The 26,137-nt window shown below is 38.3% G+C and overlaps 1 protein-coding gene across 3 annotated transcripts in view; it reads right to left on the reverse strand.

The window, feature by feature from the left end:
* Positions 1-26,137, reverse strand: part of CEP350 (centrosomal protein 350kDa) — an 85,234-nt gene that overhangs the window by 43,648 nt on the left and 15,449 nt on the right. For all 3 annotated transcript variants that reach the window (XM_010580629.1, XM_010580630.1, XM_010580627.1), the window contains exons 2-15: positions 23,996-24,081; positions 22,303-22,346; positions 21,246-21,360; positions 20,351-20,483; positions 16,921-17,540; positions 16,273-16,383; positions 12,356-12,469; positions 9,139-9,282; positions 7,663-8,315; positions 6,861-6,982; positions 4,229-5,292; positions 2,736-2,889; positions 1,380-1,543; positions 242-431 (exon numbers count right to left, since the gene is read on the reverse strand). In XM_010580629.1, coding sequence (XP_010578931.1) covers positions 242-431; positions 1,380-1,543; positions 2,736-2,889; positions 4,229-5,292; positions 6,861-6,982; positions 7,663-8,315; positions 9,139-9,282; positions 12,356-12,469; positions 16,273-16,383; positions 16,921-17,540; positions 20,351-20,483; positions 21,246-21,360; positions 22,303-22,346; positions 23,996-24,071 — 3,704 coding nt within the window. In that variant the 5' untranslated portion in view covers positions 24,072-24,081. The remainder of the gene's footprint in view (positions 1-241; positions 432-1,379; positions 1,544-2,735; positions 2,890-4,228; positions 5,293-6,860; positions 6,983-7,662; positions 8,316-9,138; positions 9,283-12,355; positions 12,470-16,272; positions 16,384-16,920; positions 17,541-20,350; positions 20,484-21,245; positions 21,361-22,302; positions 22,347-23,995; positions 24,082-26,137) is intronic.

The following is a 26,137-nucleotide window of genomic DNA, read 5'->3' on the forward strand; positions in this document are numbered from 1 at the left end:
CAGAGGGGTTATTTGGGGAGGAATCAGTGTTTTGTATTTGCTCTTACTACAGACATCTACTTTGGTCTTTCATACTTAAAATACAGGGGAAAAAAACGTTTTCTGCATGCTCATCTTACTAACATTTGATTATTTCTGTTACTTTCCTTTTGCACACCCAAAGACACAGCCATTTAATAACATGCCACAACACCACCAAGCTTAGTTATATTTGCATACAGTCTTACAAGGTTCATGTTACCTCATTAGGGAGTGTCCAGACAAGTTTTCTAATGTGCTGTCTGTATCTGGGTTCTGCTCATGATCTTTACTAGAAATTCTGCTACTTGATAAGGACTTCTTTGTCTGTTGGGATCCCCACTCTAATTCAGATAGCATTTTATCTTCTTCCACAGGGAAGTGGTGAGAACTTCCATTGAAAGAGTCCAACCCTAAGAAGCAACAACATTGCAAAAAGTTTACATTTGGTATTCTAAGTATGAATATCTTAGCCATCAGGAACCCCAAAACAAATAATGGAGAACTTTTTTCCCCACTTAAAGATACCTTTGAGTTAGAAATCTATAAATCCAACAAGCAAGAAATGTAAATTTGGCAGTTTCCTACAGGAGATTAAGTTCTCTTCTGCATATTGTGTCCACTGTCAGCAAAACTGTCACTCAGCGAACTTTTCAGAACGCTATCAGTTTAAATAAAGAAAACAAGCACAATAATAGATAATTAGAGTAAAGCCTAGCTTTCTTTGGGTAAGCTAGAGAATTTTGAAAAAATAGTAAGAGAGATAATTTGGAATATCCCATCTTATTTTTCTCATCCTTTTATTGTCTTTAAAACTAGCTTTTTCTTATGTCACCCATTGCTTATATAATAAGACTGTACCACATATCAAGTTTCTTCATGTTTTTGTAATGTACAAGTTACTGTAGGAAAAAATGTATTTATTAATTTGTGCACTATGAAAACTGTCTATGATCCAAAGATGAAGCATATACAGGCAAACTTGTTGTCACCTTCATAAATGTGGCCATAACTCAGATTTCTCAGCAGTCTATTGGAATCTTCTCAGTCCAGAATCTGAGGATAGTTCCCACATGATATTAAAATTAACTAATTTGTTAGAAGGCTGGTTTAGGAAAGGAAACATTTTCAATACTGTTAATAACCTCTTGCCTATTTAATTTCAGATGCATTTTAAGGTCAGAGAATAATCACTCAAAAAGAATTTAGGAAGGAATCACTGGAGGAATAAATAAATCTGCCTATCTGTATTAGATTACAGTTTCTAGATATGTAGAAAGACTGCAATTTTCATAACAAGAAAACCCTAAAGCCTCCTTCAAAAAAAAAAAAACAACCCTACAGTGAAGTACTGCACTTACGTTCCTTTTTCCCCTTCTTTTTAGAGGAAGCAGATGAGCGAGAAGATGCTGCAGACCGTGGTCCAGATGAATGCTGAGAAGCAAGCTCTACAGATCGAGGTTCATGGGGAGACTTCCTACTAGGAACTTCTTCCTGAATGCTTGAATTACTGCTGCCAGCAACACTAAAAAGGAGCACATTGACAGTGGTTAACTAAGGACTTCCAACTCCCATATTACACTGTGCACAAGTAAACTGGAGACAGAGGGCTAAAACTGTATTAACTAGCCCATCTTGAAAAGCATTGATTTTGAGATTAAAAGCTACTACAGCTAAAACAGTAGAAAGTTTTACATGATATTGAACATATTGAAACATTCTTCTAATAATATGAAATAGTAAAAAACGGGTAGCAATCATCCTTTCCAATGCTAACTCTTAAGAGCTATTTGACTACAGAATTGAACCTGAGAATTACTCCAAATATGACTGCATTCTAAATAATCTCTGGGCATATAGATATCATCAGTAAATTGACAGAAATTAGTGATTTTCAATAAAGGATTACAAAAGATTTGCAAATAAGGGGGTAATGCATCATATACTAAATAATACCAACAGAAGACCTATCAAGAAGTTTAACTGGAAAGAAAACATTTTTTGCAGTCAACATTTTCAGTGTGCAAACTGCCTTTTACCTTCCTTTCTTCTGAGGTAAAGTACCACCAATATAAACACAGTACATGTGGCCTTCCCCAAGGTGCCCAAAAGATGTAAATATATGTCATTACAAAACAGGGGTCTTAGGAAATTCAGGAAGCCACATGAATTCAATAGTAACACGGAGAGTCTAGAATTTACAGTCTTCAAATTTTAGTCTGAACAAAAGGTTTAAAAGTTCTTACAGGCAATTTATGTATCCACTACTAAGCATTACTGAACCCTTACTGAAAGTAATTATAGGCTTTTTACAAAATTTTGAAGTACTGAAGATATTTTAACACTTTCAAATATCGCTTCTTTTTTCTAAATTACAAAGACTAACCCATTGAGCATTATAGCAGCCACACAAGTTGGAGAACTAATTTTCACCTCACTACAAAGCTTAAGTCCCTTGCCTAAAGCTACCTGCCAGACTAACGAAGAACAAAAATTAGACAGTGAACAGGAATACTTGACTCTAATCTTTATGTCTTAACCATGCTGGTTGCTGTATTAACTGCAAGGTCCTAAGGAAATACCTCATCACTTTGACTAGTATTACAATACAGCACAACAGAAAAGATATCCAGCATATTATGAAACCAATTTTGCATTAACTATTTTCTGTCAAATGCTGCATTTTGATTTTTACAAGAAGTCTAACATAGAGTTACCTGAGGTCACGTGCAATCTTTTTGTCTGTTAAAGTGCCACTTCCCTGCGATGAGGCAAAATCATCTTCGTAAGAAACCACACTCTCAGGAGGGCTCATGGCAGGGAGTAAAGGGCGCAGAAGGGCAGACCCTCCATTTGACCTTTCATCAAACACTAAAGTGTGGATAAAGGAGCAAAAAGACAAAAATTATACCAAATGCAAGTGTGCATAAAACAGGCAATAAAGCTGCAGGAATTAAAATGCTCCCAACCACAAGTTAGAAAGACTTCCTTTCAAACACAAAAACATCAGGAAAACAACAGTATAGACATCCCATGGCAGTTTTAACACAACATAACAAGCACAGTCTTCATCTTTTCGTAAATTATTGAACACTCTACTTCGTTAACACACTCTAGCTAAAACATTCTTGAAGAGCACAGTGCTTGAGAGTAGAGTCATCTGCAGAAAACTGAAATGCAATCATCTTTAAGGGAAATAAAATGAAGAAAAAAAAGAATCAAGAAAAAATACATGATAAAAATCAACTTGTCAGAAAACATTCCTCCTCAAAATGAGGAATTCAACACAAGAGAAACAGTACTCATAAAATGACGAATAAATTTGTACAAAAAATGAAAATCAAATGAAGCATCCTGCATGAGATGCTTGTAAAGCATGCCCTAAGACAGTAACACTTGAAATGGGCTTGTTTAAGCAAGAGACTTTCCCTGCTGATACACCAAAACCTTACCTTCTCAAAATCAAAGATTGTTATGAGAGGTTTAATTGTCGCCCTACTTCGAGACATTATCAAATAACGCACGAGCAAAGATGCAAAAGGAAAGTCCACATCATTCATCCACTGAAGTTACACGTTTCTAATAATACAGTAAAGCTATATTATTCTTGCATAGCAAGAACTCAGGACATATCCAAGCACTCGTGTTTATGCCACAAAGTAAGTGCTGCATAAAGCATGCATTTCATCTTTCTGCCTTAACTGAAACAGGAATGATGTGTTATTACAGATGATCTGGAGTGTGTATATAGTAGGAGGATGCACACTCCAATCCAGAGGGTCTGTTCTCCATGATGGAGAGAACCATTTCCAAATGTACTCTGGGCAATTTAGATTTAGTATGCAATTTTGGATACAATAAATGTAAACTTTACATTCACAATTCCGTAATTACGCGTGTCCTTAATACATGTAACTCAGCATATGAATTAGTTATTGATCTAGAAATACAGCACAATCTAACACAAAAATAATCTTCTTCCAGCCCAAAATTGTGTGTGGGGCATGTTGTTCTTTTTTTCCTTAGACAAGAAGGCAAAAGGTGGGAGAAATAATTTATCATCCAAAAGTAAAGTAGAAAAGCCTTACACAAATTCATGTTTGAGACATCTAAAAGCACATTCCTTACCTGTGACGTATAAAGTGCAAGGAGTAGTAAGACCAAGAAAACAGTAATTCACAAGAGCTTCAAGAAATTTTTCCATTTTTACCTTTTCCATGAAGCTGATAACTTTTCGCAAAGATGTTTATGACACTGTGGGGACTTCCCTTCGCCAGTTCCTCCCATGGCCCCTTGCTGTGTGCGCCACTTGTCTGAGTAAGAAGTGGCAAATACTTCTCAGCTTCTTTCTGAAACTCCTTTATGGGCTCAAAAGCATTTCTCTCCCGAATGCAGAAATCCTTCTCTTTTAACATCTCCAGCATCTTCAGTGGCAACTCTTTGTGCTGGCTTCCTTCCTCTTCAGAGAGGCTTCTGTCACTCAGGAGAGGCCCTTCGCTGATGGAGTCGATGCTGGACTCATGAGGAATGACAGCTTTGTTTGGAGCGTAAGCCTGGTTTTCACACCCTGGGGAGTCAGTCTGCCTCTTGGATAAATGTCCTAGTATCCCCTCATGCCTGTTAGCAGCGGGGGACCTCATTCCAAGGCTAACTGCAGCAGTATGAGGCCTGATCATTTCAGGAAGCTTTTTAAATTCACTAAGGTTGCCTACCCCAGGAAGGCTGTCATCAAAGGCTGTATGAGACACACAGGTACCCAACATTTTTTGAATTCTGGCTGAAAAAGCATCTTCATTTTCCTCTCTCACAGGAGGACTCACAGCCTTTGCCCATTGCCCATCATCCTGGTTTTCTTGCATAAATTCACGGTCTGAGTTCCACATGGTACCGTAATTGATACCAGCCCCAGCCAACTTTTTGGCTTCGCTTTCAATCCTGCTAGTAAGGGAAGCAGCTGTAGCTTTCAAAGCTTCAATCCGATCTAATTTGCTCTTATATTGGCTAGCAGTAGGTTTTACTAAGAGATTTTGCTGTGCAGCAGGTGAATTCAGGTATGGCTGAGGCATCAAGGTCAGTGATCCCATAGGTGCAGCATGGCTTCTCCTGCCTGCCAACATTGCATCACACTCCTTTGACAAAAGGTCCATCTGCTCCAGACTCCAGTGTTGGGAGCAAGGGCCTCCACTTGAGCCCATGAGAGCTTGCGGGTGAGAGAGCTGGACTCTTGGGCTCAACCTGTCTGGCTGTACCCACGGAGGCTCCATCAAATCACTCCTGAAATGAAAAATCAACATTTAAGTTGATGACTTACACAAGTACTGTCATTTTAGATGAAAGTATCATTAACACAAATTTATTTTTCAGGAAGAAATACTTTTTGGTGGAATCAGAGGGGCAGGGAATGGGACAGTAAATAGTTACAGAATGTTATTTTAAAAAAAACACACCAAGAACAAAAAAAACCACCAACCCCCCCCCCAAAAGAAACAAACAAAAAAGCTTCCCACACAACCAACACAGCACCTTCCAAATTTGAAATGCCATTTATGGTGTACTGTGTGTTTTAGAGTTATAACAAGCTGGGTGTTTTCATCATCAGCAGTAAGTCTTTTCCAAAAGTTTCCTAACTTCAAAAGGGAGGAAACTTTTTTTTTTTTTTTCCTTGGAATTTCTTAGCCCCAGCCTTCCCCCTCCAGTTGAAGCTAGCCCATGTTTCACTGGAGCTTTCACTTAGGGTAGGCATGAAGAACACTTAAAGAAAAGGAGGAATGGAAATGCAAGGATGTTTAATGTCCTGTAAGACATCTTTTTTATTTCCAGATAGCTCCCATTTGCATGACAGGAGCTCTGCAGAGACCTTCCTTCACTAAAGATCACTCACACATATTCTGAACCCTAGGAAACCTGGAAAGTCCCTCACAAAAAATTGCTTCTCTGGTTACTATGAGGCTCTCCAAATAACATATGCAGCCCTTTAAGTCTCATCTCTCCCCTACTATTAGTACTTACATTTCTTCCTTACAACGTTACACTAACAATATTTATTACCATATGGTTTAGCAGCCTATTCTGTATATGGTACTACAAAGCATTCCCAGTGCTTCCTTGAACTTCTCCAGAAAGGAAACAGGTCTCATTGAATTTACAAAGTCACCATGGATTTGACCAAGTTAAGGTACACATAACGAAGCATGTATATATATTTAAGAAGCATTCATTATGTAATTAAAAACGAAGACACACTTGGACAACAGGGATATTAAGGATATGCAAGAAACTAGGATTTTTAGTTCCTTAAATATAAGTGTTTCGTTAGGCACCTTTACTTACAGTAAGAAAGACTTTGATAATACACTGAACAATTAAAAATGGGGAAAGCAGCGTGAAAGGTAACGGGGAAAGGCTAGTTCCAAGCTGAAGCAGAGGGTTTTAGTACTTTAGAGACAGTAACTAAAGGCCTGAGTCCAAGACAACTGATTAAATAGAAACACTGAACAAATCAAGTAAGAAAAAAAATCAACAGACATATTCATGTGACCAGCTTCTCTTGTCCGATGGCAATGGACATATGCCTTCCAATATGAAATGTGCACCCTCATGATGTCAGCAAAAGATTAACAGCAACCACCATTCACTTTATTTACAGACTCACTAAATACCCATAGCCAAAATTTTCACATGCTTTCCTGCATCAGCTTCCTCTTTACTGCGAGGAAACATTATGATTGCCATAAAGACAATTACTCTTGCTAGAATATGAACTTAAGAGCCTAGTCTACTTTCACTTCTCAGAGGTGAAAACTAGAGTATTTTCCTCTCTCAAAAGGCCCACAATGGCTCACCTCAGTAGCGGCTGCTGCGGTTCTGAAAGCGACATGTCACTACTTGAAGATGCACTAGGAGGACGCTCTTGAGCCTTGTTTTCTTTGTCAGATTCCCCAGATGGTTGATAACCAGGTCTGGGCTAGAAATGAAGACAACCAGAAAAGCACATTTTCAAAAGTCTGCAGGAGTTCAGAAGTTCTTGTCTCATTAAAATTGAAAAGGCTTACATTTCTCAGTGTAGTATCACATCTCTCCTACCACACACAGACTTAAAAACACAAGACATTTATGGTTTTGTCTCAGCAGAATGTACTGGGGAAAAAAAAAAAAATCTTTCCACACATACTGAACTAGTTCAGCCGAACACATCAAAGTTATACTAGTCTTTTACCATCTATTAATCTTCTTTCATATTCAGTTTCTGATTAGCAAACTTATTTAACTCACTCCTAATGAAGTTTGTCCACTGACTGAAAGCAACTTCAAAGCTCTTCAATTCACGGTTTGACTGATATTTACCGTTTTCTTAAGAGCCAACCTTTATAGCTGCTGTTAGCTAATATTCAGAACTCTGCTTCTATTTATAATAGCAAGATGATTTCCATTCATCTTTCTAGTAAGCCTTGCTGTGCTGAAAAGCAGCCACTAGCAAGGAGGCTCCAGAATAAAACCACTATGTTTAAGCAAACACTACACTGTTTTCTTGTATCCTTTTTCTTAACTGATAACCAGACCAGGACAAGTCATGACCTTCCTAAACATAGCACCTCCTATTCCTGCAAACAACTGCAACACATTAAGTCAGTGAATCAGCTATACCTGTGTTTCCTGCACCGTAGGCAGCTGAGGTGGCTCTTCTAAAAACGTACGTTCCAGCAATAGTTTAGAATAGGCTTCCTGTAACCGTTTGGCTGCTGAAGGCTCAGGATGAGGCACATTCTTCACTTTATTGAAAGCCTCCTTCTGCTTTCTGTAGAGCTCTTGGAGCCTTTTGTTCTTCTGTTCTGTTGCCTCCTTTTGTGCTTTCTTCTCTTCATTCTGCTTCTTCTTCCTCTCCTCTTGCTGCCTGATGATGTACTGACGAACCTCATCTGTATCGTAGTGACGTTTCTTAGAGATCACCTGAGGCTCCTCACTAGCAGCTATCTTGTCCGGTTTCCTTTTGGTCGGACTGTGGCTCCTGGCATTTTGAGAAGGCAAAACAGATTTCTGATTCTGCTTTTCCACATCTTTCTCTTGCTTTGTACTCATGGAATCCAACTGCAAGTCATCGAGAATTCCACGTATCTCCACGGGCAAGAAGTCCTTATTTACAGAGGTATGATCTTCTTGGTTACCATCTGGAAGAGAAGCTTCCAGTTTCTTCAGATTATTCTCAGACCGTACTTTACTTCTTGACCTTTCAGAACTTCTTGAAGAGCTTTTACAGGTAACATCCAGTCTAGAATCTGAACCTGTCCTTCCAATACAGCCTGCTAAAGAATAAAACTTGTCAAATATTTCAGGTAAAAATCAAATTTGGGAAATTACATGCCATCACTGAAACAGCTGCAAAAGTGAGGACGAGGAAGGAGTGCAGATGTCACTGTAAATGTGCTTTTGCTTCATCCACTACCATAGTCTGAATACAGCAGCCTTTGTTTAGACTGAGCTCACACCCTTTATACTCTTACCAGCCTCACCACCTCACAGGCATAAGCAGCACAGCAGCTACCACCATCTCTTACTTGCCCTGTCTGAGATTCTGGATAAGTTCTGAAAAGGCCTAGCGAAGGAATCAATAAAGATTTATGATGCACATGGATGACACTATATAGTATCTGGAAGAAGCACAATTCCTGTAAAACAGGGATGCCCAACCATAGCTTAGGTATTATATGCAGCACATCTGGAAAATTCAACAGGGCTCTGGACCACTGTTAGCCATTCCCTTCCCCACTAGCTTCAAGAGGCAAAGACAGATGGCAGGTGATCCATTTTTTTGGTTGCAACCTATTTCCCATCTTTTCCAGAGCTCCTGAGCACTTTCGCAGCGTGTACTGCTCTGAGTCACATGCACAGGGTAGGCTTCCCATGACACCGAGACAAGTTCATAATCTACCCAGAAGAGAGGTTATGCATCCCAACCATGGATGTGAGCAAAATTCTTCACCCTCGAATTCCAGGTTAAAAATAGGAGTTATTTTAATAAGAAACTGATTACATTCTATCTCAGAAATTTTCTTTATTCTGCAGACTTGCAGTGTTATATAATAAATTAAATGAAAAAAGTCCAGTGATAAAAGTACAACTTACCAGACTTGGCAGTTCGTTCTCGTCCTGTTCTGTCACTAGATACAGCTCTTCTGTCCTGTTCTATTTTGGGAGCTGGACCCAGTATCTTTTTTACTAGCTTTTGTCCCTCCCGCCAGGAAGATGCACTTATTACATAGTTTCCACCTGCACAATAAGTAATAAATAGAAGTCAAGCACTAGATGGATTTTCCAACGTATCAAAAAGTAGTATTTATTGCAACCCTTAATCATTTCTGTACCATTTAGTTCTGCATAAGTGGTATGGCTACAGTTACACAAAACAGTCATAACAGTGATGTACCACCAACACACTCAACAGCTGAATCACACAAATATCAGTGCTTCATGCCTACATAGAACACAATGTAACAATCTAGAACATACTGTAGCACATTAAAGCCCTAAAAAAACTGATGTAAAAAAGGGTTATACGGGTCTAAAATGTATAAGCAAACATTACTGGGGGGGAAAGGGGAAATAATTGTAGAGGTCTGAGAAGAAGCTGTTCATCTCCATTTAAATAAGGAAAATAAGAAAAAAGAGAAAAGCATCTAAAAAGTTGTAATAATAAGAACAAAAATAAAGGTGGGAGATAAAAAAAAAATCTTCATATTTAAAGAATATTAGCTGATAGTCTAGGAAAAAAAGCCCAAACAAAAACTTCAGAGATTTTTACAGATAATTAATCGCTGAGACAGGTGTCTTGTGAGAGGTGAAAAAATACCAAGCAGCAGTTGTTCTATGCCAATACTAACTCACTGTCCTCTAGCTGGGATTTCTGTACCATGAGTGAAAATAGTTAAGATAGAACCCTATTAGCTGATACTTAATTCAAGAACAGATTACCTCACAGGTGACAGAAACCCAATCAAAATGTTATTAGTATTATTTTACCATCCCACATATAATTAAATGATAAAAACTGGGTACGGCGGCATCTTTACCTAATATTGGTTAGATTAAATGCAAGGTTTATTCAACTCACCTTTCAGCCCACTAACTTGCAATATTATTAACTATTTTTTTGAAATAATGACCTTAAAAAGCTTTGGAGAAAATTATCATATAAAAAAGGATATTAATAACCTAATTCAGACCATTTAGCAGTATGTTATTGCTAGAAAAGTACGTAACTTGAATACAGAATTTGCAGTTGATTTCTAACCATTCAATTTCAGGTTCTACCTCTGACAGCACTGCCTAAACAAACCCAGACACTGCAGCATGAAAACATAGCCAGACAAAAAGGGATTGTACTCTGGGGCCAACAGGACTTTTAAGACATTTTACCAAAGCAACTTCAAGTGAAATCCAGGACAGCAGCCCAATAGTGTTTTGGCAATCCCAGTCCTCAGTTCCCACCCCCCTTCCTTTTCTTTTTGTTATTTTAAACCAGAAGGAGGAATCTTCTTCAGTCAGAAGTCTGTAGCCCACTATTCATTCATTTACTAACAGTACTCTTTGCTTGCATTGTAAATTATCCAAGTATTTTATAAATCTGTCACTTGAAACACGTCACTACAAGCCTCTTTGGAACAGACATTATCAGCCAAAGGGGTTCTCTGGCCGAACTCACTGTTCTCAATTACTTCTGTATGCATTTAAAAAGGCAGTGTAAAGTCTCATCTTCCATTTCAAGTCAGCTGTTTGAACTAAAACACGCTAAGGGAGCAGAACATGAGCTGTGGTTATTTATAGCCTTAGCTATGTTAAGCAGTTTCTTACTGCTATGACTGGAGGAGGACGGACCATCGCGGATATGCCACTTGGATCTGGTTCTTATCTTCTAGGGATTTCAGGCCATCATTCTCCTCACATTTAATCCACTATGGAGAATAACCATTGCCATTAAAAAATGCAGCAATCGCTGTGCTCCTCCCTCACTTGGAAGTGTCAAAGATATGTAAGTTAGTGTAGTTCCTTAAGTACGAATTGATCAGCATAGGAAGGAGCAAATCTATGCTTATCACTTACTTTTAAGTATTAGCATCTAGTACCACAAAATATTCACATGCAGCTTCATGATTTACAGCATGCAGAAGGGTGTATTCACTCTCTAAAAAAAACCCTTTGTAATAATTTTTTAAAGCAGCTTTTTTTTCTTCCACAAAGTGTTTACCAGTTATGGGTCACGGTATGTAAGGAGAAATATAAAACCTTAAAAGGTGCAAGAGATGCATCACCTCCCATGTACTTAAAGAAAAAAAAAATTGCTCTGTAGTGTGATTGCAGTCATAACTACTTACTTTGTATGAAAAATAAAACAAAATACAAAGCAGATGTGGAAGTCTTCCTAACTCTTTTGCTACACACAGTACTGAAGATTAACATTACTGGAAAACTAAGAAGCACTGACAGAATTCCACAAACCGTTAATTTTCTACTATAAGGCACTGCTCTACAGTAACCTGTTCACATAATCTTCTCTAAATAATTTTATTTAATAGACAGTGGAAATGTCAGAAAACACTGGAAATAAAAAATTCTTAATTGGTAAAAGAAATAAACATTCCTTTATAAATATCAAGACTTGTAAGACTTGTCAGGGAACGTGTTTTTACATTCTTTCACTAACTGAAAAAGCCAGAACTGAAGGTGCAGGACAGGAACAACTTGACACAGGACATAGAAGAACAACAGCCAGAGAAGAGCCAGAAGGACATCCTGTTCTCTGCTTCCCCGCTGAGAAATCACATAAGAGAACAGCTTTCACTGCAGCCCCTCCTCACAGAGGAGTGCAACGCAGCAAGTCCTGCTGGCACTGATTTTGATATCACCTCTATTCCTCCTCTCAGAGTTATTCACTGAGCTGTAGGTCAGTCACTAACCAGCTTCAACACAAGTAAAACAGAAGCAGGATCCAGAACAGAGCTATTGCTACTTTTTGTCTGTGTTGGCCTGACAGATACCTAAGAATACCTGCCCCGCCCCGCCAAGAAACACACAGTCTTCAGCAGTTTCCATAAGGTGGTGCACACAGCAAGTGGAAAGGCAGAAAATTAAAATAAACCAAAAAAACCCCCCACACAGCCAACCAACCAACAAAAACATAGACATCCCCAATGCAGCATACAGATTACAAACACACTACAACAGCATTATGGCACATCTGAGAAGACTTTGAAAGCAATATGCTTTAATTTTTCTTTATTTCTTAAGACAAAACTCATCTCTGAAGGACGTGCCACAGTCTTCCCTCTACAGTAGAGCTAGTCACCTTGTTTGGACTCTGGACTTGACAACCGTGTCAGTTTTTGCAATTTCCGCACTGGTCTGGTTGCTTTTTTCTCTTTGTTTCTCTCACTAGGTTTTCCTTTCACTGTTGAATCCTCTAAAAACAAACAAAAGCTGTTAACTGATAGCCCAAGGAAAGAACACAGAATAACAAGCTTGCTTCAACATTTACCTCAAAAAAACGGAACTCAGAGAAACACAACAAAATTCCCTGACTCTTCCAGATTATATATTGGGATCAATTACTCTCAGTCCAGCATTTTAAAATCCTCATAGCATGAAAATTTTTAATCAAGTGCTGTTTACCTACACACTGGAATGCAGCAAAGCCACAGCAACGCCACAATAGATCTTTACAAAGTTCATTTTTAATTTTAAAAGAAATGTTGACAGTTTGACAGGAACAATTGTTGGTTCTCTTCTGCTATAGATATTACATTTTACAGTCTTAATGTTCCACAAGAGCACCTAGTTCCTTCACTCCTGAAACACACGGGCTGCTGCTTCCACATTAACGCATGACAGCACATTCACTCGTTGCCTCCACACTGGAGCATGAAAGACAGGGTACCCATGTGCCCTGCTTTCTGCAAAACTTGTCACAGAATGCACCCAGTGATGCAGAACTATTCTGTATCACTTAAGCCCTCATTTACAACAGAATCAGGTTTTAGGCTTTAGACATGCCAGGAACACTTACCAAAGATAAAGTCATATTTTACCATGTTTTCAAATTAGGGCAAAGAACAAAAAGAAAACCTGAGATGTGACTCAATCACCACCCCACTGAGTGGGCTTCCCAGCTGCCTAAGGTACAAAGAGACAAGCATTGTTCAAGAAGGGACAGGCAAGCTGTATAGTCTCAGCAGTCTACACTGGACATTTTCAAAGATTTGTTAAAGCACTTTACATGCCTCAAGGGTGCTCATTTCTTAATCCCAAAAGTGAACTGTAGATAAGGAACTCCATGGCCACTATTACCACTGTTTTCTTGTTCCTCTTCTATAAAGAATGTGATCAGACAACCTAAAACAACCAGGATGCAACCCTCTCCATGGATAGATCTGAAACTTTATTTAGATGTCAATACTAACTTTTACAGCCCCTAATTTCAGCTGAATCTACTCTCTGATGGGTGCCCATAGGAAGCATCAGAGACAGAACAACAGGTCATATTAAAGGATGTGGGAATGGAATTTTAAGAGTCTTTCTCCCTCTTAATATCCTTTCCTTAAATATTTTCCAGTCGTCTTTGAGGCTGACAAGCAGCGCAGGGAAGACAGAATCAATGCATCAAGTACCAGAGGCCTCAGTGACAGCATTTGCAGATATCTAGCTTGCCTCCTCACCTCTTTCAGTGACAAACAGTTCCTTCCTGATATCAGGAAACTGCAGGCTGCTTCCCACTCACTCTATTCATATTACAGCAATTTTGTTCTAGTACAGCAAATCCTGACCATCTTTAAGCCCAAATTACTGGAAGCTTGGGGTCCATACAATATCCTTTAGCCTAATTGCTAAACGAAAACAAAGACGTTCTTGATGGTCTACACTTACGTGTAAAAATCTTGTTGCAGTAAAGAACAATACTTCTGTAGATATTAGAGATCTTACTGCTTATTTCAGTACTAGAGAGCATGGAACAGTTTTGATACAATTGATTGTACACACGAAAAACTCCACATGCTGTAACTTTAATACAGAATTAACACATGGATAAATAATCCAACAACCTAAAAATACATTTATAGTATATATTATGTGCAGCACCAGCATTTGATTACTTGGAATCAGCTATTCAATATAATCTTTTCAGGTCAGAAAGGAGACACGTTCCACGACAGCTGTTCTACACATGGCATCAGGACAGGACTATGGGTGAACACACACACAGATCCTTCCTTTTGTAGACAGAAGTCCAGTGAACACATGATCCAAACATCTTTTTAAGTGGACCTCTTCAACAAAACTTTAAAAAAATTTGGATTTCTATAAAAAGCATATGAATCATTTATATTATGCTTGTCAAAACTAAAAAAATAAACGCTAGCATAGATTAAAAGCCTTTAGAAATTTGGCATTACTTTCATGGACTGATGCTGAATAGAGTATTTGCAAAACAATTTTACTGAAAAGAAGTGGCTCTTCTTTCTGAACCTTTTTTATGAGTGATTCCAGAAAAATTCCTCACTGCCTTGTCAAGCTGTACAAGCAAAAGAAAACTGAAGTCTAGTAATTTCCGTACCAGCCACTGTATTATCAACATACAAAAACACCTACAGGTTTACAATCTCAACACATTTTCCTCTGGTCTTAAATGTTTTGACCAATGAGAAAAGTTATTTTTAATACGCAAACTCTTAAGCTGCAAACCTAGGTTCTGAGGGGATTTTATTTTCCGTTCTCTTCCTTTTTATTCATCTGATCTCTTCCCCCCCATCCCAACTCAGTGAGTCGAAAGCAATTCAACCTTACAGCACTCCACTGTAACCAGCCTAGCAAATCAAAAAGCACACTTGGGCATCCTACCCTAAATCACCCAGAGAAAAGTCCTGCCAATGGTACTGCAGTTTTCCAGAGTGAAAAATTAATAAAGACTGGGTCTTGGAGCAGTCCATTTGAAAACATAAAGCATGTATTATTGTTTTGGTCTTTTAGCAGCATAACTGTCAAGCAAATGCACAGCATTTTTTTTTATCATCTTGGCTCATAGTTTTAAGCATCAGAATACTGTGTTGCTAAACAAGCTCATCACCTACAAAATATCTTTTTTCCTGTATTGCCATTTTGCAACAACAATATTTAATGTTTTTCAAAAGACCATTAAGCCAAGAGGAATGAGTAACAGTTTTCTAAGCTTTTAGCATTCAGTATTCCCTCCTACTCCTTCATGTGGGGTAATGTTCTGTTAATTTACCACTGCAAAGTACACAGTCTCCCTTCCCATATCCTATGCAAGCCTTCTAATACTGAAGGTGAAAGAGTTGTAGAGGAAATAAAATCTAGATTGTTTAAAAGGTTTCTTGAATCTTCTTCTGGTCTACCTGTTCTCCCCCTCCTCAGGGAGTCCAGGGAAGACCTCTAAAAAAGTCCGTGTGTACAAATCTCTGGGACACAAATTTCTTCAAGAACTTCAAGACTTGGATTATTCTGATATAAAGCAATAAAGTTCTACAAGTTCAGAGATAGTAAACCAACCTAATGCCATATAATCTCACCACCACACATAGCTGGAGGCATACCCTTTTACTGCGGGCTACCTACTCCATTTTAAATAAGTATTCCCAGAGACTTTACACAGCAGATATCCCCCATCTCCCCTTCAGCTACCTATATGTTCCAACTAAACCACTAACAATTCCCACAGCAGCTTCAAGACCAACTTTTGTGTTTGTTAACACCATATTGAAGGAAGTAGAATTCAGGCTTCAACATACTGTATATGGTGCACATATCACTTTCATGATGTTAAAAATGGCAAAAAAACCCCCCACGGTCTAAATTGTTCTCATGAGATAATACAGGTTTCAACAAAACAAAAAGTGGTTTGGTTTTGTCCTTTTAATTCATTCACTCGTGTGAACATGTATAAAGAAGTCACAAAATTAAACAAAAATTGTTCTAGCAAAGACTTTTTTTTTTCTTGTTTGAAAGAAAAGCCATCATTTGATTCTTCTCAGTACTGGTTTTCCATTAAAAGTATTTTAATGAGAGAATGGGGAGAAGGATTTGTTTATTTGTTTTAGTGTTCAACAAGTTACTCCTCCTGTGGAAAGAAGTACAGTATATTTAACACTGCTTCAATTTTTTGTTTCCATGACTTTGTAGACTTGTACAAAATATATTTCTCTGCCTCTTAGAGAAGGTTGTGTGACCTCACCAATCCAGTTTGTGCCTCACCTGTTAACTGGAGTGCTATATCTCTATACAGCTCCCGACTAATGTGAAATTCTTCCTCATGCCAGATCTTCCCATCTGGAGTGCGAATCTTTGTTTCAGCAGGATTGAAACCTGAAAGTAAACAATTTAAGAGTTTAAAATAACTGCATAAAATGTAAATAAAGCTTTTTCAGAGTGGAAGAGGTAGGAAACCACCAAGTAAGAAAGGAACTACTTGTACTTCTAATGCTAAGTTAGAAGAAAGCAATATACCAGTCTGCTACTTGCTCACAGTTGAAAAACAGCAGACTGGGTGAAGAGCAGATTATTAAAAACATGAAAGGCTTTCTCAATCAATACAATGTTACTGAACTCTGGGACCATAAAAAAACCACACTGAAATAAACCCAAACACTAACACAGCAAGCTTCTTTTTTTTAGTAATTTGTATGAAGAGACAGGAAGACTTTCAAGAGAATCCACACTTCTGTAAACTGGCAATAATTTCTTTTCTTTCTTATCTGTATCTGTGATCAAACCACGCTATCCACTCCCCTATTGCCCAAACACAGCTATGAGTCACATCCACGCTTTGACATATTGCTCAATGAATTGAACTCCGCTCCTTCACCACATATAACCAACAGGGAGGGATCTGCCCCTTCATACCTCTGTATGATGGAGCAGCAGGTGCAGCTGCCACTTTCCTGACTTTGGGAGTCACTGCATTCTCCACGTTTGTGATCACGACAGGTTGCTCAGCATATCCCGAGTGCTGCCCTCTGCCACCTAGCTCTTCAGAATGCTCCCACTGCTTTCGAATCCGCTCTTTCAGCTTCTCCAACTTAGCATCATGCTGCCGCCGTTTCAAGATTTCCAGCCTATGAGCACTAGAAGTACTTGTGGCAGAAGGTGAAGACACTTTCAGTTCACTGTCCTGGGATGTGTTACTCTGAGGAGTTCTAGTGCTACTTTCATCTCCTCTGCAGCCACTGTTTTTTTCCTCTTCCAGTCTTGGAGGTGCTGCAACCTTAAGAAATGCCTCATTCTGCAAGGCATCAATTGCTGGCCGGTCATTCAAATACCTAACAACAGTCTCATCTGCAGCAGAACAACATGGACTTTCAAAATCTCTGCTGTGCAGATCGTGCTCATCTCGGTCACATATCATACTCATACGGCCTGTTATTTCAGTCTTCCCTTCTGCTTCGCTGAAGTCCAAACTAGAGAGCAGTTGCTTGGCCTCAAGTTGGCCAGAACTGTGATAAGACAGAGAACTATATGTATCCCTGATGTAATAGAAGGAAAAAAAAAAGTCACCATCAGAAATACAACTTTAGGATGTTCCAACCCAGCAATCAGCATGTTCATTAACTAAAAGAATTACTTCCTATACCTTCTCTCTACTTAAAAGGCAAGTTCTTTTAAAGTTTGATCACCACACATTCAATAGTGCAAGTCTGACAAAACTGAAAGAGGTTTCTGTTCAAAATTTCATTTTCTGCACTCTCTGTCTGAACAGGACTATATATAAAGTTGAAGAGCTAAAATTAGGGCATGTAGAAAATCAGCAAGCCGTAATGTCGCCCTTCAAATTAAAAAAGCTTTAAATAAAAACCAAATGTAAAACTTTAGAAGAATAATTAATCTATGTTCTCTAAAATAAAGCTATGCACACATGCACAGCTCCTCAACAGCACATTCATTAGCTGAGAAGACAAATAAATTGCACCAAAAACCCCTGCCCTGTGTGTGAGCATTAAAAAGGCAAACCCCTGACAAGAACTTCAGAGTGAACTGCCTGTATTGCAACAAATGTAGAGCTTACCGAGAGCTTAGAAATTCCACAAACTAAGGATCTCTTAGCAATTTTTCACAGAAAAGCAGACTCTATATTTGAATACACTCATGGTACATAAGTTGATAGGACAAAAATGTATTTAATATTTTTACTGATGAGGGGCTGAAGATGTGAAAATCCAGCACCTAAGCTACCTGGCTTGCTTCTTCAGCAAGTATGTTTAAAGAACTCATTTAAGGCAGGTCATAACATTGTACTTGTGAAATTGTCTACCTCTCTTTCTCTAGTAGCACACTCCTGTTAAATAGTGTAGCAATCATTACCAATCAACATAAAAGTTGAGTGATTTAATTGCACAGAATTTCACCAAAAGTGTATATAAATATACACACACACAGATTGTTCTACCCATTATTCTGGGTTTGTTTTCCTATGCACACTTTAAGCATTGACTACAGGCTGTTCTCAGAGGAGTAATGTGTTAACATAGCAGCTCTGGTGTTAATCACCAAATTAATCCCCCCAATGCCACACAGTCGTTTTATTGTAAGAAAGCTATTCTTTTCAATTGGATATAATGGCATGAATCTAGCTGCTCTCATTTTCTTCCTCTCCCTGAAGCCTGTTAAATTTACTAAGTTTTTTAAAAAAAGTAACTGATGTAAGTAAGTTACTCCAAATAGGGCAGACACCAGACCTGTTCAGTTAACAAAACTGACCCAAGATTACACAACCGATCCAAATCAGCCTCCCACGCAACAAGGAAGGAGGAGAACCTCACAGCTGACACAAGAAATGGAAAAGGAGACCATAACTCAGATGTTAGGATAACAGTTATTAATAGAGATGTAGTGGAATTAAAAAAAAATACCACTGTCCCAACTCCACTCCAATCAGTCAACAGCAATTTGATTTCACTGGGAGAACATTTAGAAAAAAAATGCAAAGTATGTGTTAGAATCCAATAAAAAACTATTACCAACCCAACCAAGCTATTCATCGGGGATACCTGTGCAAAGAACACACACTGCTTATAAAACGCAGGGAATCAAAGAAGTTATGGTAAAAGTCTTCTAGGCCCTGATACTACAGCAAGTTATAACTAGTTTATTTCTGCTGCAGGTTGTCTGTCTTTTTGAAAGCTTTTGAGGCATCTTATATTCACTACAGTACTTAACGTGGCTAGAAAAAAACAGGCTTTCCGTATTTTCCTTCATTCCTCACACCCCACCATGTTCTATGGCCTGCAATATTCTGTGCCACTTTTTCTCCTTGATACAGCTGTTCTTATTTGGGTTTCTCACACACACAAAAACTAAATGCATCTTCAGTACTAGATGTTCTTGGTCTACGCTGTCTTATGGTAATACATTTGGGAACGTGTGCTGAAGAACTAATGAAAACAAAGTTGGAAAAGCTTAGGAAATACTCTTTTTGGTCCTTATTACTAAAACTAAATACCTATCAAACCTATTGGGCCACTGAGGCCACAGCCACATCAACTTGATGATCTGGCCCCATTTCCATACATTTGACTTTAAACTCTCATTTACTGAACAAAAAATAAAATTTGTAACATTTTTTAAAAAGGAAGACACTTTTGTCCAACACTGGTGGGTGTCATGGTTTATCCCCAGCCAGCAACTAACCACACAGACACTCGCTTGTTCACTCCCACACACACACAGTGGGATGGGGGAGAGAATCCGGGGTGGAGGGGCCAGAAAGTAAAACTGATGGGTTGAGATAAAGACAGTTTAACAGAAATGGAAGGGAAAATACTACTACTACTACTACTAAGAGAATATACAAAAGTGATGCACAATACAATTGCTCACCACCCGCTGACCGATGTCTAGCCAATTGCTGAGCCACAGTGCTCCCCAGCCAACTTCCCCCAGTTTATATACTGGGTATGACATAATATGGTATGGAATACCCCTTTGGTTCATTTGGGTCAGCTGTCCTTGCTGTGTCCCCTCCCAGTTTTTCTCATGCACTCCCAGCCTCTGCTGGCAGGGCAATATAAAAAGCTGAAAAGTCCTTGACTTTAGTATAAACACTGCTTAGCAACAACTAAAACATCAGTGTGTTATCAACATTATTCTCATTCTAAATCCAAAACACAGCACTATACCAGCTACTAAGAAGAAAATTAACTTTATTCCAGCCTAAACCAGGACAGTGGGTGAGGGAAGGAAGCAAATCAATTTTTGAGGAGCTGTCAAAAATATCACTATTAGCTTAATTCTTATCCTAGCATATTTTTCTTTAATAATCAACTGTCCCAGCACTAACCTGTATGAAGCCAATGGTTCACGAAATTCCACACGATTGCTTTTTTTCACATTGCTTTCAAGAGTGGTTGCTCGAAGAGGGCTGCGTGAGGCCTTCTCCTTGCTTGATTTATTTTGGCTGGAGGACCGGGAAGCTGAAGCAGAAACCAAAGAATCCTCTATGTACCTATCTCTCCAGAAAGAGAAAGCTCTTGGGGCTGAACAATTAAGAACACAGTTTTTCCTTTGGTTTGAGCAGCACTCCAAATAGCATTTAAAGTCCCTCTCTTTTTCAACAAGCTGATTTCAACAACTAGGAGCAAGGTGGTAAGTGCTTGAAACAATGATCATATTTAAAGAGAGATAATAATACTTAAACATTAATTATAAGTAATTAAATCTGTGAAAGTTGACTATGTTGCCACTAGAGGTCGATCTGTCTGTTCTTCTCCAGTAGCACACTACCAGAATGCTCTGAAAAGTTAGTATGTAAAACGAGGGCTTATTTCTTATAAGCAAACGTTCTCCTTACATGAAATAAAGGAAGCATCAGATTTAGCATTCTATCAGGGTGTAACAGTTGACAAACATTAAAAAAATATAAACAGCTACTCCAGTGTAAACATAGGCATATAAAATCGTTAACACCCACAAAAACAGGGTATCAAAATGGGATAAGCACTGCTCACTCACAGCGTGGGGAAAGTCCTGTCACTCTCTCTAACCAAGTGACTATGATAGCACACTTTCCTTCCTAAGCTAAGTGAAGCAAACATTAGTTTCTCCTGGGCAATTAGAGTTTCATGAATAAAGATCATTAACAGGAGGCAACTTAGGGAGAGGGAGGAGAAATCAAGTTTTCCCAGAATGCAGTGGCTTTACGCTGTCTTACACGCTATGTCCTCAATAATACATACCCTTTCTGCTTATTTTCCTGCTAGCACTAGCAGAGGGCTTCTTGGCATCCATGACAGAATCAAATACAGCCGCGCTGGTAGGAGCTATTTCCAATTTGTTCTCTATATGACGTAGCTAGAATTCAAAGATAATGCAAATTAGAATATTGTTTCCAATTTTTAAGCTACATTTTTTCCCCCTAACATAACAAATTTTTCCACATTTTCATAAAGAATAAAACTGCAGGCAAAAGCAACTCCACAAGGCTGATGTTGGAAAACTGTATAGCCTTATGGCCAGAAACTACATATTAAGTTCTGTTTAAAAAGATTATCTAAATTAGGTTTTGTTGTATAGTTTTGTTTCCATAAGTAGGCTGTTGTGAAAAAATTAGTAACAACATGCCATTCAGAGTCTTAATGCTTGGCCTGAATGAAATATTAATTCCACTTGGAATAAATTCTCTAATACTCTGTCCAAAATGGAGCATGATACAAGATTCCACATGTAAAACCCTACACTGATGCTCAGCTATTAAAAAAAGAGAGGGACAAGGCTACGGGAAAGAGCTGAATTCCCCAAAACACAAAGCTGTTTGGCTTCACTGAAGCCAGGTTTTAGAAACTAGTGTGATATCTTAAGCACCTAAGTTAAGTTCCCACAGAACGACAGCAATTCCGATGCTCAAAGATTAAAAATATGAAATACAATGGTGTTGTCCCAGTTTCTGACTGGATCGGGCAAGCAGGGAGAGCTATTTTTTCAAGTTTTCAAGAAAATTATAAGTCACCACTTTCTTAAACAGAAAGGTCATATTACACTCAAGACTTAGCATGTATTACTATACTCAAGACTAACCTTGCTGGGGCAAAAATTTCTTCTACTGTCTGTCGAAAACTTTTTCCAAGATACAACAATGTTCAACATGCATGTACTCCAACTGCTTGCCCTATTTTCAACTTGTTGAACAGACAATCACTGAGCAAAATAATACTTTGGTTAAAGCTTTTGTAGCCATTAACTGATTTGAAAAGGAGTAAGGAAAAAAAAAAGAAAAAGAAGAAAATCAGTACTTACAGCAGCCTTAGTCTGAGAAAAAGTAGCCCATGCTGCAGTTAGATCTTACAGAGCAGAAACAAAGAAATAGATTTCTGATTACATGGAAAACATGGAAATAAAATGTTGCTTCAAAACAATTTTCATGGGCTTGCTAATCAAGTTCTTTCAATGACTCAGTTCCAGCCTGTAAATCTCCTCTATGAGAGGCTGTTATCAGTCAAGACTCATCTTAACAGAGCAATAAAGTATTTAATGTAAAATTTAATGAGTTCACTAAGTTAGGCTGAATGCATTATTACACTTGAAATCAAATCTACCACACATTATGGAAGATGTTTAGAAGATAAAATAAAGCTGGTTATCTACCCCAACACAAATATCTTAGATTTTTCCATTACACTATAGTTTAACTACTCCCCCCCCTCCCCCCCATTTTCTTCTTCATTAAACTAAGCAGGAATACATGGTCACTGAAACACTCTACTCAAAACCCAAGCTTTGAACATGTGAATTTTGAATAGTAATCTTTTTGAACTGTACACCCTACAAAAAAAATAGAAGCAATATTTGTGAAGAACAAGCAAGAGGCACTAATCAACTTCAGCCTTTTAATCTAAACAGGTATCACATGGTCTATGTGCAATCCAGTTCAGTAGGATGCAGTAGTATTTTCCTCTAAAAACATCTACTTCCTCAGTTGCCCTCTTCTTTTGGTTTCTAATGGTCTTCTAATCTAATGGTTTACACAATGCAACATCCAAAACCTCAATGTGCATCAGAACCATGGAGAGTAGCAGTATTAGAGAGTTTGGAAAAAAATTAAAACCTTTTCCTTGTAGTAAAAAAGCTGCCAATTTCATTTCAGGTAAGATGCAACAACACAAAGGAAGAGGGTTAAGGAAGTAGCATAGAAACAGCTTTGCTTTGACTTCAAGAGATGGTGCTTCATGTCTACAGAACACCTCAGTTTCACACGGTACGTAATTTTAAAAGAAACAGAACATACCGCAGGACACAATCAGCAATAACGTCCTCTTACAGATAAAATAATGATCTGTCTCCACTTTCAAAATAACTTCTAGAGTCCGGTTTTGTCATAGTGGAGATCATAAGACTGATCTTGAACCACAGACTTAACACCCAACTCAGCTGCTCTGTAGACTAGAGCTTTCTTCCTCTCACAGATGTACTGTAATTTTATTTTTTTTTTCCCCCCTCCCTTCCTAAATTACAGAGTAATCATGACAGTAAAAGCTAACAGGATTTCTCCAGTTCAGGGAGACAGAAGTGCTGCAAGTCATCTTGGTGGCAGTATACTGCTGCTATTCAAGCGTCTAGCTCTCCACCACTTTGGAACTGAGCAAGAGTCGGGAGCAACTGCCTCTCAGGCTCTTCTTCACTTCTTTCCAGAGCCTACAGTTACCCATTTCTGTTCCTGCGCTGCTCCTCCTCTACAGCACTCAAGAAAATCTGTCTCTGTGCCATCTTGGCAACCATATCATAGGCTGGCAATTCCTAATGCAGATCAGCAAATACTCTGCAGATCAGAGTATGAAACTGCTATCTCTGCAAAAAGGAAGCCACGTAACACATGGTCTTAGCTTCCAAATTGAGACAGCAGAATGCTTACTATAAAACCTCCCCAAAGTTTCAAACAACTCATGATAAAACGTCTTCCAAAACAAGGCAATAAAACAGAGAAAATCCATACCTCTGGTAGAATCCTTAGTTTGATTATGCCTTGGATTTTGTAAAGGCACCTCATTTGACTTGTTGCTCCACATCATGTCAATTTATCTACAAAAAAAAAGTCATGTAATAATCAGAGGTATAAAGTAGGAGCGAATGTATCTTATGCTAAAGAGAACATAACCTTGATCACTATGATGCATGTTCACCTCATATGATGACTTCAAACTCACATCCTGAACAAGATCAGAAAATCAGCACCAAATCACAAATGTGTTTACAGCTTGCAGTTTTTCAGAAACCACATTAATTCTGTGGATAAAGAGGGTTTAACTTTTGTTCTTATTTGTTACAAAGAAGGGTGAACTTGATAAAAGGAAACCCAGAGGTCACACAATTTAGATCATAGTAGTAAGAATTCCAACAAGTCTGAAGATGACCACACGGAAATACTGCACATGAATGGGTAACAGAGGCAGCACTACATGGCTTGAACCTACAAATGTTTGGCAAAAAACCCCCTGCAATTCCACCAGTGACAGATGAATGTGTTGCCTACCTCTGTTAAAGGAAAAGCCAGAACAGAACGGCTGCACATGACACTACAGCCAGGAAAAAAGACAGAACTGGAGCTGCCATTGTTTTCCTGTGAACTTCAAAGGCAAGAGTCACAGTGAATCGAAAAAAGTGTGAACTCTGAGTAACAAACCAGGCAGCCACCATCACCAAAGGAGTTATTAATAAAGGGGGAAAAAAAAAAGCGCTACTCAGTCACGAAAGATAATTTTTAAAAGAAAAGACAGGTAATTTATGCAAATAGTTATTTCTCAATACTTTCATTGCAAAAGATGGGCTGTCATACGTAAAGTTGTAACAGAATTTAAAGAAATGCTATATAAGAAAAAAAGTAAGTTTAAGAGATCTAAGAGGAGTTCATACAGCCAACAAGAACTCTGATTAGTCAGCACTGTCCCTACCCTCTCACCAATGACCTATCTGGTGGCAAGTGCTTACTGAGCTGTCTTCACAACAGACTGAAGACATTTATGTTATGGAAAGAAAAAATTAGGTGACCACAAATTCATACAGGAAGTTCTGGACCTGTAAGAGAGTCATAAAGGCACATTTTCCTCTCTATTCTCTCATGCACTCCCAGATATAATTTTTCATTTTTCTTATTTTCTGAAAATTTATTTTGTTTTAACTTCCCTACATAGTGTGCCACATAAAAGAGCATTCAAATATAAAGGTCATTCTTCTGATAAAAGGTGACCAAACATCCCACAAAATTAACACTGTGTAATACTTACTGGAGCAGATCATTGTCTGTATATTTTCTGACAAGGATTTTTATCATATGTGGTTTTAAGGATACTCACATTGACCAAGAGTGAAGTTTGGTCCTCACACTCAGTCATATAGCTTGTATTTATGGCAGTAAGTTATCCCACAAAACTGTTCTTATACCCCCAAGAAAGGCTATCAATAATAAGAACACAGGTCTTCAAAAGACCTTTAGTTCTGCCTTTCTTTAAAGAATCCAAATAAATATTAGAAAGGGTGTGGAAAAGGTATGAGAGCTCATATATGTACACACAGAAACACACACACATTAGCAAAGTCTGCAATAATTCTAGAAAGAAGCGGGGGTGTTTTGTTTTGGTTTTTAAGTATCTAGCTATGGGCAGTGAGCCAAGTGAAGTTAGAAAATTCTGCTTCTAAGACAGGTGCTGCAGAGCTCATTCATGCAGAATGGCAGCTTTGTGCCTCACATCATTCATGCTGTAAATCATAACGCTGCTCTGCCCTGGAAATCATCTAATTGATCTTCTCCATCACTGGAGCAAAGAGCTGTTGTGCTAGAAAATTAGAAAACAAATATTAATAAAAATGGGGGAATTTTCTATAAAGAACCAATTTTGAGAGCTGCTGGAAATGTCTTATCATACCACTATCAGTTTCTTGCCCGAACATAAACATAACAAAACCTACTCAATATGTAAATTTAGCATAAGAGAATTTCCGAACAAGCAACCATTTCCTAAGGGATTAAGTATATCTCTTCATGTAACTGCTCTGGATTTATTCTTATAATTAGAATTACTAGTATGGACAGGAGAACTTAGTCAGGGACTAGAATTGTTCTCATTATTATACACACACA

The sequence above is a fragment of the Haliaeetus leucocephalus genome, unplaced genomic scaffold (assembly GCF_000737465.1).
Source record: "Haliaeetus leucocephalus isolate CR32 unplaced genomic scaffold, Haliaeetus_leucocephalus-4.0 Scaffold730, whole genome shotgun sequence".
Taxonomy (NCBI): domain Eukaryota; kingdom Metazoa; phylum Chordata; class Aves; order Accipitriformes; family Accipitridae; genus Haliaeetus; species Haliaeetus leucocephalus.